Source organism: Sceloporus occidentalis, unplaced genomic scaffold (assembly GCF_023333645.1).
Source record: "Sceloporus occidentalis isolate IW3139 unplaced genomic scaffold, rSceOcc1.0.p SCAF_139, whole genome shotgun sequence".
Taxonomy (NCBI): domain Eukaryota; kingdom Metazoa; phylum Chordata; class Lepidosauria; order Squamata; family Phrynosomatidae; genus Sceloporus; species Sceloporus occidentalis.
Window position 1 is genome coordinate 121,977 of NW_028317119.1, and position 13,579 is coordinate 135,555.

The window sequence follows — 13,579 nt, forward strand, 5'->3', positions numbered from 1 at the left end:
TAGATCTTTGGAATAATCTTAAAATGCAGCTTCAACCCATAAGCACATCTGTGCCACCATTCTTAGTGACACTCTTTAGTCTCTATTCCTCCGGGATTTGCCAGTTTGCCTCCTCCGTTGGGCCTTAGTTGTGCGTCCAGTCACTCTACTAGTGCGGCCAGTCACCTTGGCACCTACTTGCTTTTTGCTGTCCTGGGTTCTTGAAGGGCGTTTTGTGGATTTACGTTGACTACGTGAATGAAGAGATGCCGTAAGAGAGCAGATCCTACAGAGAGAGAGAGGATATATCTTATTAATATAGTCAGTGTATGGTATTGTCTAAATGTTCCGCACTCCCAGGATTCTCCTACTCCATCAGTGCTGAATCCAGTTATATTAACCCCTTCAGGACCTTTTTTTTTTTAAACCATGTTTGCACTAAATGATCAGAGCAGTTTATGTGCTTTTGCTATGGACTTTATTCAGCTCTGATTACCCACTCATTTAGTGCACCCACGCACAGTGGGCTTCCAGGCAGGCCAGCAGCAGCAGAGCCCTGTACAAAACTGGTATTAACCACTAAAATGCCGCTCATGGAGCGATCAGGCAGCAGTGAAATGTTGTGGCTAACAAACACACAACTCCTTCCCTGAAGCTGCCTGTGGCATCTGAGAACACGATGGCTGGTTTGAGCCTGCAGAATTGCTCCTGTGGGAGTGATCAAAGGCTCGGGGGGGGAGGGGCATGTGTTTACTCAGGGTGGCAGCAGTGCCCCTGCGATCACGGATGTGATGAGCCCACTTGGGCATGGCATACCTAGTACTTTTGTAAGTAATTAAAAAATTCTAAAAAAAACCAAAGTATCTTACTCGCTACATGCCGCTATTTGGCTGAATCAATGGGAACCCTTCGCAGAGGCAGCACTGGAGCTGATTAGCAGTAAGTATAGCGCTGCATCATAGCCTAGGCATACAGGAGCAGTGACTTGGAGGGAGCACCTCAGGGGTGCTACACTGACCTACAGGTGTGGCCTGCCCCTTCGTGAACAATTTTGACCAGGTTTGGGGGCACCCCCTTGATGAGTGGTATACTGCCCTCTCGAAAGCAGTGTAGTCAGAAAACACGAGGCTGCACACAGCCCGAGGGAAAGCTGCGGTTGAGATGAGGGGGTTAGTGAGGGAGGAAGGAAGGGGAAAGGAAGAAGTATGCATGTATTACTGTGTGTGCATTAGAGTATGTAAGTGGTTGTATGTGAGCATATGTATGAGCGTGTTTCTAAATTTAAAAACACATTGGGATAGACATAAATCAACCCTAAAATAAGATTATATCAAGGACAGAGTAGATAGGCCAAATCTGCTGTCACATTCTATAATTAAATGTAAAAGCAAATGAATATTGGGAATATAAAACAAGAAACATCATATTAAAGTTGCTTTGTCTGCATATCGTATTATGCCGTTATATTTTGGTGCAGTCACCTTGTCATACAACCTCAGCCATGCTGGCGGCAAAGGTTTTTCAGATACTTTTAATGTTTTCCTTATGATGTTCATTTGGGAAATAGCCAATATGGGATATAAAGAATAAGAGTAGGGTGGCTTTTACACAAATTATTGGAACAAATATCCAACCTTGTTAAGAAGTATTTTATAAAAATGAACAAAATCCCAGAGTAAACACAAGCGAATAAAGTACGGATCTCCATTTAAATAAGCATCAGGCGTGTTTACCTTTTAGACAGGAGCGGGTCTCCAGCTTTCCTGGGTGCAGATACCAATGATTTTGGCTGATCTTCCTGAAGTTGCTCCTCTGCCTTCTCTTCCTAGGAGATTGTTACACATACATTACAGATAGATGAATACTAAGTTCATGCCAAATCAGCAGATAAATAGGAAACAAGTATTAGAATATTAACAACATGTTTCATTAACATACACAAATTCCACAAAATGTCTGGAATTATAGTGTTGCAAGGTTTAAAATAACACCTTAAGCAAGTGACATATGGAACCCACTTAACCCATAAAAGGCCAGGACAGTCACCTATCCTGAAAGGGGGGGATTTCTTTGATGGTCCTGGGAAGTCAGGTTCCACATAAGGATTTTGTCATTGACATAGCAGGAGGAATCCAATAGTGGGAAAGACCCTGCAGACATGACTCCAGAGTGCTGCCTCATTATTACTATGTGTTCAGGAGCCAAATATAGAAGAGCCAAAGGAGGGGACACAAAATTATTCCCATTTTAAATAGAAAAAAAAATGCTTAAACACCCCCCCTTGTAATGTCATCATGACATCACAAGAGTTTTGCTTTTTCTAGTTTCAATGGAGATCCCCGAGATTTCACGAGGAGGTAACATGCAAATCTGCTAAAACACACTTTCGTTCATTATACTATACACTGAATTGACTAGGCGTTTCAGTGAATTTCAGTCTCCTGAACTAAAGTACTATGAGATATAACATTAATAACTGCAGGGTGAACACACAAGGCAGGTAAATACCGTATTTGCTCGATTATAAGACAAGGTTTTTTCCAGAGCAAATAGGTCTGACTATGAGACAAAGATCCACATCCCCCGCAGCGCTGCAGGGGACCCGGATCCCTCTGTCTGGTAAGTCCCCCCCAAGACTTACCAGTGCTCCTGACTCCCTGGTGTGTACTCGGGTAGACGTCTACGCGATTCGCTTAGGCAACTTCCGCTGCACCCGGAAGGAGGTGCCATTAGCAGCAGGGGTTGTTTGCGTCCATCGCACAGACCTTCCCCGGCTGGGGAATTCTCTCTGACAGCCAGAGGGTGTATGCGCAATGGACGCAGGAAAACCCCTGCTGCTAACGGCACCTCGTTCTGGCTGCAGCAGAAGTCGCTGCCTCTACTACACACCAGGGCGTTAGAAGCACCGGTAAGTTGGGGGGGGGGGGGGGAAGTGTTAAATGGGGGGCATAAGGCATTTCTGAAGGAAGAGTGGCACATAGGGGGCCATATCATGGGGCACAGTGGCAAGCCTGGGGGCAGATGTGCATAACTGGGGGGGGGGGGGGAGGTTGGAAAATAAAAGCAAAAACATTTATTTTTTTTTTCCAATCATAGCTTTTATTGAAAGAAAAAAAAAAAAAAAGTTTACATGAATTAACATTTACTAGTAAAACTTTTTTCCTATAGGGTCATCTTATATTCAGGCTCTTTTTTTCCTAAATTAATATTCAGATTTGGGGGGGTCGTCTTATAATCGAGCAAATACTGTAATGGACAAAGCACTAGCTTTCCACAGTATCCAAACAGTTGCTATAAAAAGGAAAACAGGTAAAAATGAAAATACATATTTCATACCTCTGCTCTTTTAACAGGCAAAAGACCAACACCAGACAGGTCTAAGTCACTGATAGTTGTCACAGTTACAGTGTGGTTCGGGTGATCATACTGTACAGATTCAGACTTTGAAGTAACAAGCCTTTCCAACTCATCTGCTTCTTCTACAGGAAAAGAACAAAAAGATTAAAAGAAATGTTTCAGAGAAGAGTAAACCACTTTAGCAAAAAATCACTAGGATTATTTCTAATGTAGAAATAGTTGTTCTAGCGGATTTACATGAACATTCACTTTTTAACTTGAGAGCTTCTTTACAGGAAGTTTGTTTTGTGATTTAATAATAATCAGGTTCTGTGCAGTATATCCATGAGATGCTCCATTACAATAAACACAGTTGAACTGACCTAAGAAGCTTCACTCAATAGCCAATTCTATAAATGTTGGTAATTTGTGGGTAGACCCGCTATGGGCCACCTTGAAACAGCAAGTTTACCGAAAAGAAAAAGAAAAAGCACATACAGGGACTTGAATGAAAATTCACAGAAGAAAGGAAATAACACTGAAGACCGACGTAATTTTGATGAGTGCTCACCCAAAGCATCTTCTCTCTCCTTTAGCATCCTCATATATTCCTTGTGCCTCTGAGAAAGAAGTAACATGTACATTGGTCAGGCAACAGTGTATCTACATTATCAGAGCTGGCCTTAGGTGTTCTGGCGCCCTGTGCGGACTACTCCTCTGGCGCCCCCCCATCCCAAAAAAAGAAAGGAATAAAAACTTGTAACAAAACTTGTAACAAAACCCCAATCACTATATACTACGCCAAACATTGATGTGGTCTAGGCCTACCACTTAATTGTCTGGCTTAGTAGTAGGGATGCACCGAAACGAATTCTGGACTGAAACCGAAAGTGCAGCATTTACCTGGCCAAAACCGAATATGACCCCCCCCAACACCATAAAAAATCTAACACTTATTTAAAGTAAGTAACACACCAAAATAGGACAAAACAATTAAATAATATTATATATATATATATATATATATATATATATATATATATATATATATATATATATATATATATTCCAAAAATAGTTACCGGCAATCCAGGGACTTTCCAAATAACCACACAACTTCGGTTTTCAAGTCTATATATATCATATATATATATATATATATATATGATTAACAGCAATCACATTCCTATCATGCCCAGGCATACCCAGATTACAGGATTTACTCGCAGACTTGGCATGATAGGAGTATGATTGCCCTATCTACCCCTTCTCACTCTCTTCTGCCGTATCTACCCCTTCTCACTCCCTTCTCACATTGGAAATGGTACAGCATAACACCCATCACTCTCACACACTTACCAATCCACACATATACTAATCCACACGTATATACCAATCCACACGTATATACCAATCCACACGTATATACCAATCCACACGTATATACCAATCCACACGTATATACCAATCCACACGTATATACCAATCCACACATATATACCAATCCACTCACTCGCCCCCCCCGCGCTAGGTACGCTGCTGGCGGCAGCGGCGCCCCCTGGAGTGTGGCGCCCTGTGCGGTCGCACACCCCAAAGGCCGGCCCTGTACATTATACATGTCTGAACTTAGGACAAAACAATTAAATAATATTATATATATATAAGTCCAAAAATAGTTACCGGCACTCCAGGGACTTTCCAAATAACCACACAAACAACTTCGGTTTTCAAGTCTATATATATCATATATATATATATATATATATATATATATATATATATATGATTAACAGCAATCACATTCCTATCATGCCCAGGCATACCCAGATTCCAGGATTTACTCGCAGACTTGGCATGATAGGAGTATGATTGCCTTATCTACCCCTTCTCACTCTCTTCTGCCGTATCTACCCCTTCTCACTCCCTTCTCCCTATCTACCCCCTTTCCCCTGTCTCACTCCCTTCTCCCTATATACGCCCTCCTAACTATCTACCCTTTCCCTCTTTGAAGTTCACTTACCTTTCAGGAGTCCTGCGGTGGGGGTGCAAGGCCTCTGCCACTGTATGGAACAGTATAGAGTGATGGGAGTTATGATGTACTTTTAGAGCATAATTAGATCATGAAAAAGACATTGGAAATGGTACAGCATAACACCCATCACTCTCACACACTTACCAATCCACACACACACACATACACCAATCCACACATATACACTAATCCACACACATACCAACCCACTCTCACTCTCATTACTGTCCGTCTCTGGAGGGGTGCCGGGTGCCCCCCTGATGAGCGGCACCGGGTGCTCGCCCCCCCCCGCTAGGTACGCTGCTGGCGGCAGCGGCGCCCCCTGGAGTGTGGCGCCCTGTGCGGTCGCACAGGTCGCACACCCCAAAGGCCGGCCCTGTACATTATACATGTCTGAACTTTTCACACAAAAAAAAATAAACTTACTCCTTAACCATGTTTGATGACTGTAGTTTAAGTCACTAAATAAACAGTCTGTTTCCACGCTTCAGTTTTCAACTTGCTGTCTCTATGGAGGGGGGCAAAAAGTTTTTCCTGGGCAAAAGGATATGCCAATCCTGCATGATAGATTTAACCTCCTCTTATAAAACCCTTCTTGCACAAGCTCACTGTGATTCAACAGGTACGTTTTGCAAGATACTTTGCATATCCTACACCTGTTGGAAGTACTCTCTAGAAAGATTATGCATATTGTAAGTAATAGTCTTACTTCTTCTTTCATCTTTTTCTGTTCTTCTTTTATCTTACGTTTTATTTCCTCAACAGCTGCTTTCCTCCTCTGCACTTTTCGCTTGTGAAATCCAGTCAGGTATTCACTAAAAACAGAGGGATCCTGGTGTTATTTGCTTATACACTGGTGTACCATCTGCATCCTAGCTTGAAGGACAGGCTGGATTATCAAATCATGCAGCGTTTCATCATACATTATAATTTGTGCCTGTCCTACATGTTGCATACATTTGTTTCTGGGATTTACAGCTCTACACACGGTACCTTTGAAGTAAAACCGTCAAATATTCTCTGAAGCTACTAATCTATTTTAATCTAAATACATATTGAAATTATTCAGTTACTCACCGTCTCATCTCCTCATCAAATACCAGTTCCCGTCTGCTGACAGCACGCTTGTTCTGTTTCTTTTTCCCCATTCTTTAATTGCCTGCACCATACACCACTACTTGTGAAAATGATGGTTAGGACTCCTAAAAAGAAGAACCAAGACAAAGAAGAAAATGTAAACAAAGCATGTACTTAATAGAAGCTTATCATATATTGTTTTGAAAGGGATAGCAAGAACCAATCTACAAATTAGAGTTAATCTGCAGTTACAGAAAGGCAGCTTGAACACAACTGGCAAGGTAAAGGCACAGTTTATTGTCCCTGACAGACTCACAGACAAAAAATACCTATTGAAGTACTATGTGCCAGTCAGCGGTAAGAAAGTGCCCCACTGAGATCAAAGTGTTCTCTTGTTAGACCCACTTGCAACATTCACAGAAACAGTGCCAGTTACTGGCAGTAAGTATGTCATGTGCCAGGAGATAACTTTGACCAACCGCATCTACTGCTCAGAAAACAGCTGTGGGTATTGGGCTGGGCAAACAAATACAAAATAGGTAGACTAGATGAGGTTTCTGAAAAAAATGTTATGTTGCATTACAATACAAACAGAAGCATCAGAATATATATTCACTACTAATGAACACATCCTATGTGTCTGGCAAGCACAGGAAGTATGTCTAGATATATATATTTCAAACAAATATAGCAATTATTTCAAGAGTATAACTATAAAACAGCTGACAGTGAAATAAGGGAGAAGTTATGTTTATTTTGTTCAGCAATCCTAACCAAAATAAAATCACATCACATGAATCCATAATTTTCAAAGTGACCATGTGACTTACTCATCCTGCTAAAAAATAAATGAACAGGCCAATCGCCACCCCCCAAATATTATACAAATTATCACAGTATTTACAAACATTACTGTAACTAATTATACATGCCAGATACTCCTACTAACACTGTAAATAAACCTAAACATATACAATTTAATTAAAATAACTGTGAAACACCTAAAAGTAGTCACTGCAATAACCACACTGAAAAGCTATGATTAATCTACCTAATAGATACGTAATATTTTGGGGCTTAATGTTTATTGAGCCAGTTAGTGACATGTGACACACATTGCTATACGCACTCGTAGCGAATACAACCCAGACTCGGTCTCACAGACACTAGCACGTTTCTCCTCTTACCAGATGATTTACAGGACGTACAAACCCACGTTAACATACCGGCTACACGCTCGCGTGTTGTTTCTTTTCTGTTGCGCATGCGCAAAGTACTCCATTACCGTAACTTGCGACGCAGTGACGTAATCGAGACGGGCCCTGTCTGTTTTAAATGAGTTCACGCATGTGGTACGCACTAGAGATCGTTTAGAGCTCTTTCCACAAAGATTCCTTTCCTTTTTCATATGAAATTCCCGCCCTAATCGTATTTATTATACCGCTGCTGGCTATTCTAGCACAAATGTTTTGTGCCCCTTACAAAGAAGAGTAAGAATGTGTCTATAGGTCTCTGAACCTTGTCCATATAGGTCTGATTACGCTACAGAGCTGGTGAAACGTTTTTTATTACGTCTCTGTTCAACTGTAATTCTACCCTTTCTCAATTACCGTACACACAAAAATTATATATTGCTTTTTCATTAATGCAAGGTATTATTTTATACGAATAAAATTAATTAAGATTCCCCCCCCACACGCACACACTTTTATAGGTATATCAATTTTAAACAGCTGGAGCCAATGTGGACAAAATACCCAAAATATATTCAGTAAGTTGCTATGATTTGGAAACTGTCCTATAGGCCAGGAATTTCATCTAGGTTGACATTTTTGAAACACTTTCAATAGTATATATCAAAACCACTCCATAAAACCATATGTTAATTAGAAGAAGATAACCCATTTTGACACTTTTCAGGCAAACTTATTATTTTTATTTATTTTATATTTTATCAGCAATCTATTATAGTTTGACAGAAGTATTCAGCAGCAAGGATTTTGTTTTATATTGTTTTTTTCTTTTATATTTTCTTAAATGTATTTTACTTTTTTTTTTACACTGCTTTCTATTCGTCATGCAATTTTTGTTTAAGGTAGGTAATTAGGGGGATGACATGGCCCAGCTCCCTGCCCATTTCCCCTTTAAATGGGGATATTTCTTGTGATGTCAGCTGGAATGCCTTCTGACATCAGCAGGAACACCCCTGATGTAAGTGGGAACGCACCCAACGTCAATGGGCAACCCACTGTCAGGGGGACCGTCCCTGTCAGTGGGCAGTCCTGGCCGTGTCCTGCAAGGGTAGGCTCCGCGTAACCAGAGCCCAGAAGTTCCCAGGTATGGCCTGCTGCCTTGGACAGTTTGTTCTTCAACAATGAGGCACAAGACTGGTAAGAGGAGGCCATTACAGTTCCGCTCTAGGTGGTGTGACAGGGGAGGCAATAATGGGGACCAAAGCCCCCCCACAATCATGGAGAAGAAAGCACCTCCAACAGCTGACAAGTAGTTGTGTCAGTTTATTTGAAATGCCCATTCAATGGAGATCTCCAAAGGGTACACTGGTGCAGTGGATGCCTCTCTTGTCTCTGGAAACCAGTCAGAACCAGTCAGATTCTTAGAGAAGGCTGAGGCCTCACCATGCCCTTTGCTTTGGCTGCTGCTGGCGGCTGTTGTGGTTTTGCTGTTGTAAGGACTTACCTGCCCAGCAACCACTTCCCACGTCGTCAGGCTGCGTCCAACTTGGCTGGAGAGCTGAAACAAACGGCTCGCAGGGTGGGGTCACGTGACCGCGGGAGCTTGCAGACGCATCGGGACCTGAAATTTTTTCCATGATAGTATTAGTGATGGTTGTGGTGATGCCAGTGTATGAAGGGGAACCTGTGGCATAGCTACAGAGTGGAAGTGTGAGGTTCGTCTTACAAGGAGGAATCCGATATGCAGGACTGGAACACACTTGCTCAAAAACAGAACACACACAAGGGGCCTGGTGAGGATAACAGGGTACTTGGCAGTCTAACTGTAAGCACGAATGGTCAGAGGGAAGCCGTTTAGTAGACCAGGGTCGGGACGTCAGAGATACACAGGAACCGTTTAGATAGCCGGGGTCAGGAAGCCAGAGGTGCACGTAGTCGGTATGGATAGCCATGGTCAGGATGCCAGAGGTACACAACGTTGCAGGGAGAGCCAGAGTCAGGATGCCAGAGATACACGGAGTCAGAGTATAGCCAGGGTCAGGATGCCAGAGAAACACGAGAGCCGTTTAGCAGACCAGGGTCGGATACCGGGATAACGAGAGAAATACTTCAGGTACAGGAGGAGCTCACGATATACGGAAGGAATCGGTATAACTGAGCACTGAGGAAACGGTAAGTGAGGTTTAAATAGCCCGGAGGGGCGTTCCCTGACGTCTGGGACGTGATCATAGCGACGCAGCGGAATCCAGCCGGCGGTCAGCCTCATAAGTATTCATGAAGCGGCCGCGCGCGAGCAGCTGCTTCATGTTCCAGTGAACGGTGCCGGCGTTTCTGCCGGGAGGGAGGAGAGGATGTCCGGGAGCCACTTAAGGTAGGTGCCTTACAGGAAGAAGCAACACATCTAACTAAATCTTCTAAATTACTGGAAGATGTGTCGTTTGACCCCTCCAAATCTGGCTCATAATCTAAATCGGTGTAATTGTCGATGACTATATCCTTTTCCATTTGGGCACAAGGCAGGTTAAGATCCACCCCTGCTGCAAGAGTTCCTCACTCCTCTTCCTCACTTTCTTCTGGACCAAAAATACATCTGTACCTATCATTTGATTGTGCATGCCCATCTTTGCTCTGGGTTGTGGTGGCACTGGTAGTTGTTTTATTCCATGCTTCACCATAGGATAACTTCTACCCCCTGGATCTCATCAAGTCACCAGCACATGACCCCTCCTTGAGTCCTTGGTAGTCTTGGGTCGACAAGAATTTAGCACTACTTGAGTGAGGGTGGAAGACTTCAGCCTACTTGGGATTGGTATACTAGGGGTCACCTGACTACTTTTTTGCACACACCTGCCGCCAGCTCTGCCCAACTCACAAAAACTGGAATCACTCGTTCTCACGGACATTTTCCAATTTTTTGGTCTCCCCCGTAAAAATGGAAAAAAAAAGTATAACCCTACTCACACAGTCCGATGCCTAATTTGTCACCGATATTTGGCCATAAATGGGCAATTTTTTTTAATAAACTCGACTCAGGAACAGTATTTTAACAAATTAAACACAGTAACACTGTGCTTAATTTTGTCACCAATATTTATTGATGAATATTATTGTTTTGTGTTGTCCACAAACTAGAGGTTTGGATGGTAGTGTAAATGGGCAACGTCTTAATAAATTCTACTCAGGAACATTATTTCTACAACTAAAACATAGTCATGCTATGAGCATGCACAGTCAAATACCTAATTTTCTCACCAATATTTATCAATATATATAATTTTTTTGTGTTGTCCACAAGTTAGAGGTTTTGCTAGTAGTATATATGGGCAACTATCTTAATAACCTCTACTCAGGAAAATTTTTAACAAGCACTGTCAAATGCCTAATTTTGTCACCAATATTTTTAATGAGTTTTGTCTTGTCCATAAACTAGAGTATTGGCTAAGTGAATTTTTAATTGAAAAAATAGCCCTGAGATAAACTAAGATAAAGAAAGGTCTGCTGCAGTCCCTGTATATCATTAACAAACTAATATACAGTACACTACAGCTTCTCCAATATACACCACCCCAGTACATTTTCTGCACTACACTATTGAATTGGCACTTGCAGTATGGTAGATGAGCATCAATATCAGCCTCTACTAAGTTAACTATCAGTGACTTTCTCTGACGCCAACAGTCTGTAACTGCTACTGATAAGCTAAAATGGCATCAGCACACTTATATATCTGCTGCTTTTCCTTTTTCCTTGTAAATGCTGATTGGCCAGAGTAAAAAAACGTAAGGAAACCCCCCCACAGGTTGTTGGACCCATCAATCACAGCCATAACCATCAATGAGACAATCCTCGATTTATTGGGTACTACCTATCAGTGATTTCTACTAATGATGGGACGTTCGGATCAGCAGTGGCGTCGCTACAGGGGGGCAATTGCCCCCCCAAGGTTAAGTCTTGCCCCCCCGGTTGCCCCCCTGCCGAATTTGGAATAAAGACGCAATGCGACTTTAAATCCCGTCTTTTTTTTTTTTTTTTTTAATGCGGAGGAGAGAGAGGGTGCGGCCCGCGTAGGTTGGACAGCCAGAGCAACCGATCTTACGCGGCCCGCACCTTGAGCCAGGCTACTTACCTGTGGGAGGGTCTTCTGTACTGCATACAGGAAGCGGAACCTAGCAGAGTTCACGGGACATCACATGACTCTGCTCCAGTCCTGCTTCCTCTGTGCAGTACCAGAGAACGCAGAGGGAGGCCGCGCCCTCTGCTGAAGTCTGTGAGCGGCATCGAGGAGCTGCAGTGCAGGTAAGGGGGTGGGGAGGGTGTTTGAATGAGTATGCGTGATTGAGGGAATTAATCTGTGAATGAATGAGTATATGAATGAATGAGTGTGTGTGTGTGATAGCATGGGTGTGTAAGTGCTGGAACCTAGGCATGATGGGACTGTGATTGCTGTTAGCAATCACACTCCTATCATGCCAAGTCAGCCAGTACATGCTGAAACCTAGCTAGCTGCCCCCCTTGTGTATTGATGCTGCCAGCAGTATGGGGTCTACACATCACTTACAGCCACCCTGTACCAGCATGTACTGGCTGACCTGGCATGATAGGAGTGTGATTGCTAACAGCAATCACAGCAAGCACAGTCCCATCATGCCTAGGTACCAGCATTTACTGGTTGCCTGGGTATGATAGGAGTGTGATTGCTGTGTGGGCAGTGTGGACGCCAGGGCTGGCTTTGGGGTGTGCAACCTGTGATCTATGCCTGTAATTTAGGGGGTTTTAAATATACCTTTTAATGACGTGTTTTTATGTGAATTCCAATTGATCTATACCTGCAAAGCTGTTTTTCCATACATTATTTATGTACACCTACAAATACAGTGTTTGTATGTCTTATTCAGTTGATTAATACCTGCAATGCTGTTTCCATGTATTTATTTGATCTATACCTGCAATGCTACTTTTCATATACTATTGTATACCTGCAAATACAGGATTTGTATGTCTGATTCTGTTTATTTGATATATACCTTCAGTGCTGAGATCACAAGTGAATTTCAGTTGATCTATACATGCAAAGCTTGGTTTGTGTGTTAGTGTGTTGATCTATACCTGCTATCGGCAACTGGGGCTAATATTAATATATATGGGCAGCAGGGGCATCAATACACAAGGGGCAAAAACACTAAGGGGGGTATAAACGACAATGCAGTGTGAAAAATCCATCCTGATGTAGACGTCTGTGACATAGATTGTGTCCTGCTGTTTGTGTATCCTTGGTTATCAGTGTAGCAGAGCCTGTCCCCGGGTGTGTGTGTATCGGTGTTGGTGTGGCAGAGCCTGTCCTGGTGTGTGTTTGGGTGTTGGTGTGGCAGAGCCTGTCCTGGTGTGTGTTCGGTTGTCAGTGTGGCAGAGCCTGTCCTAGGGTGTGTGTTTGGGTGTCAGTGTGTCAGAGCCTGTCCTGGTGTGTGTGTGTGGGTGTCTGTGTGGCAGAGCCTGTCCTGGTGTGTGTGTGTGTGTTTGGTTGTCGGTGTGGCAGAGCCTGTCCTGGTGTGTGTGTCTGGGTGTCGGTGTGACAGAGCCTGTGTTGGTGTGTGTGTTTGGTCATCTGTTTCCTGGCACTTAACTTACAGTAGGAATTATTTAAAGTTGTTCATTGAAATAATCCGATTCATCGGATCACTCAATGTCACTCGCAGCAGTTACTACTTCCCAGTCCCTCACTGCAGTCACATGGATGATTCGCCCCACCCCTTTCTGTTTCCAAGTCCCTCCCTGCAGTCTCACGGATGATTACCCCCGCCCCTTTACTTATAGCATCCACACTGCTCAGCAACTAATCTAACAGTAAGTATAACATTAATATTTGGGCTGCTGAAAGTTAGGGGAGGTGGGGGTTAATTTAGGGGCAGTTATGGTTAATGGGGTCTTTAGGGTTAATTTAGGGGCAGTTATGGTTAATGGGGTC

The 13,579-nt window shown here is 43.0% G+C and overlaps 1 protein-coding gene across 1 annotated transcript; it reads right to left on the reverse strand.

Moving 5' to 3' along the window:
- Window positions 1–75: 75 nt before the first annotated feature.
- LOC149281066 (nucleolar protein 12-like) lies at window positions 76–6,495 on the reverse strand. Its single transcript, XM_089499793.1, has 6 exons — window positions 6,425–6,495; window positions 6,057–6,162; window positions 3,887–3,935; window positions 3,316–3,458; window positions 1,713–1,777; window positions 76–265 (listed from the first exon to the last, which is right to left on the reverse strand). Exons 1-6 carry the CDS (start codon window positions 6,493–6,495, stop codon window positions 76–78), a joined length of 624 nt encoding a protein of 207 aa, XP_089355919.1.
- Window positions 6,496–13,579: the final 7,084 nt, after the last annotated feature.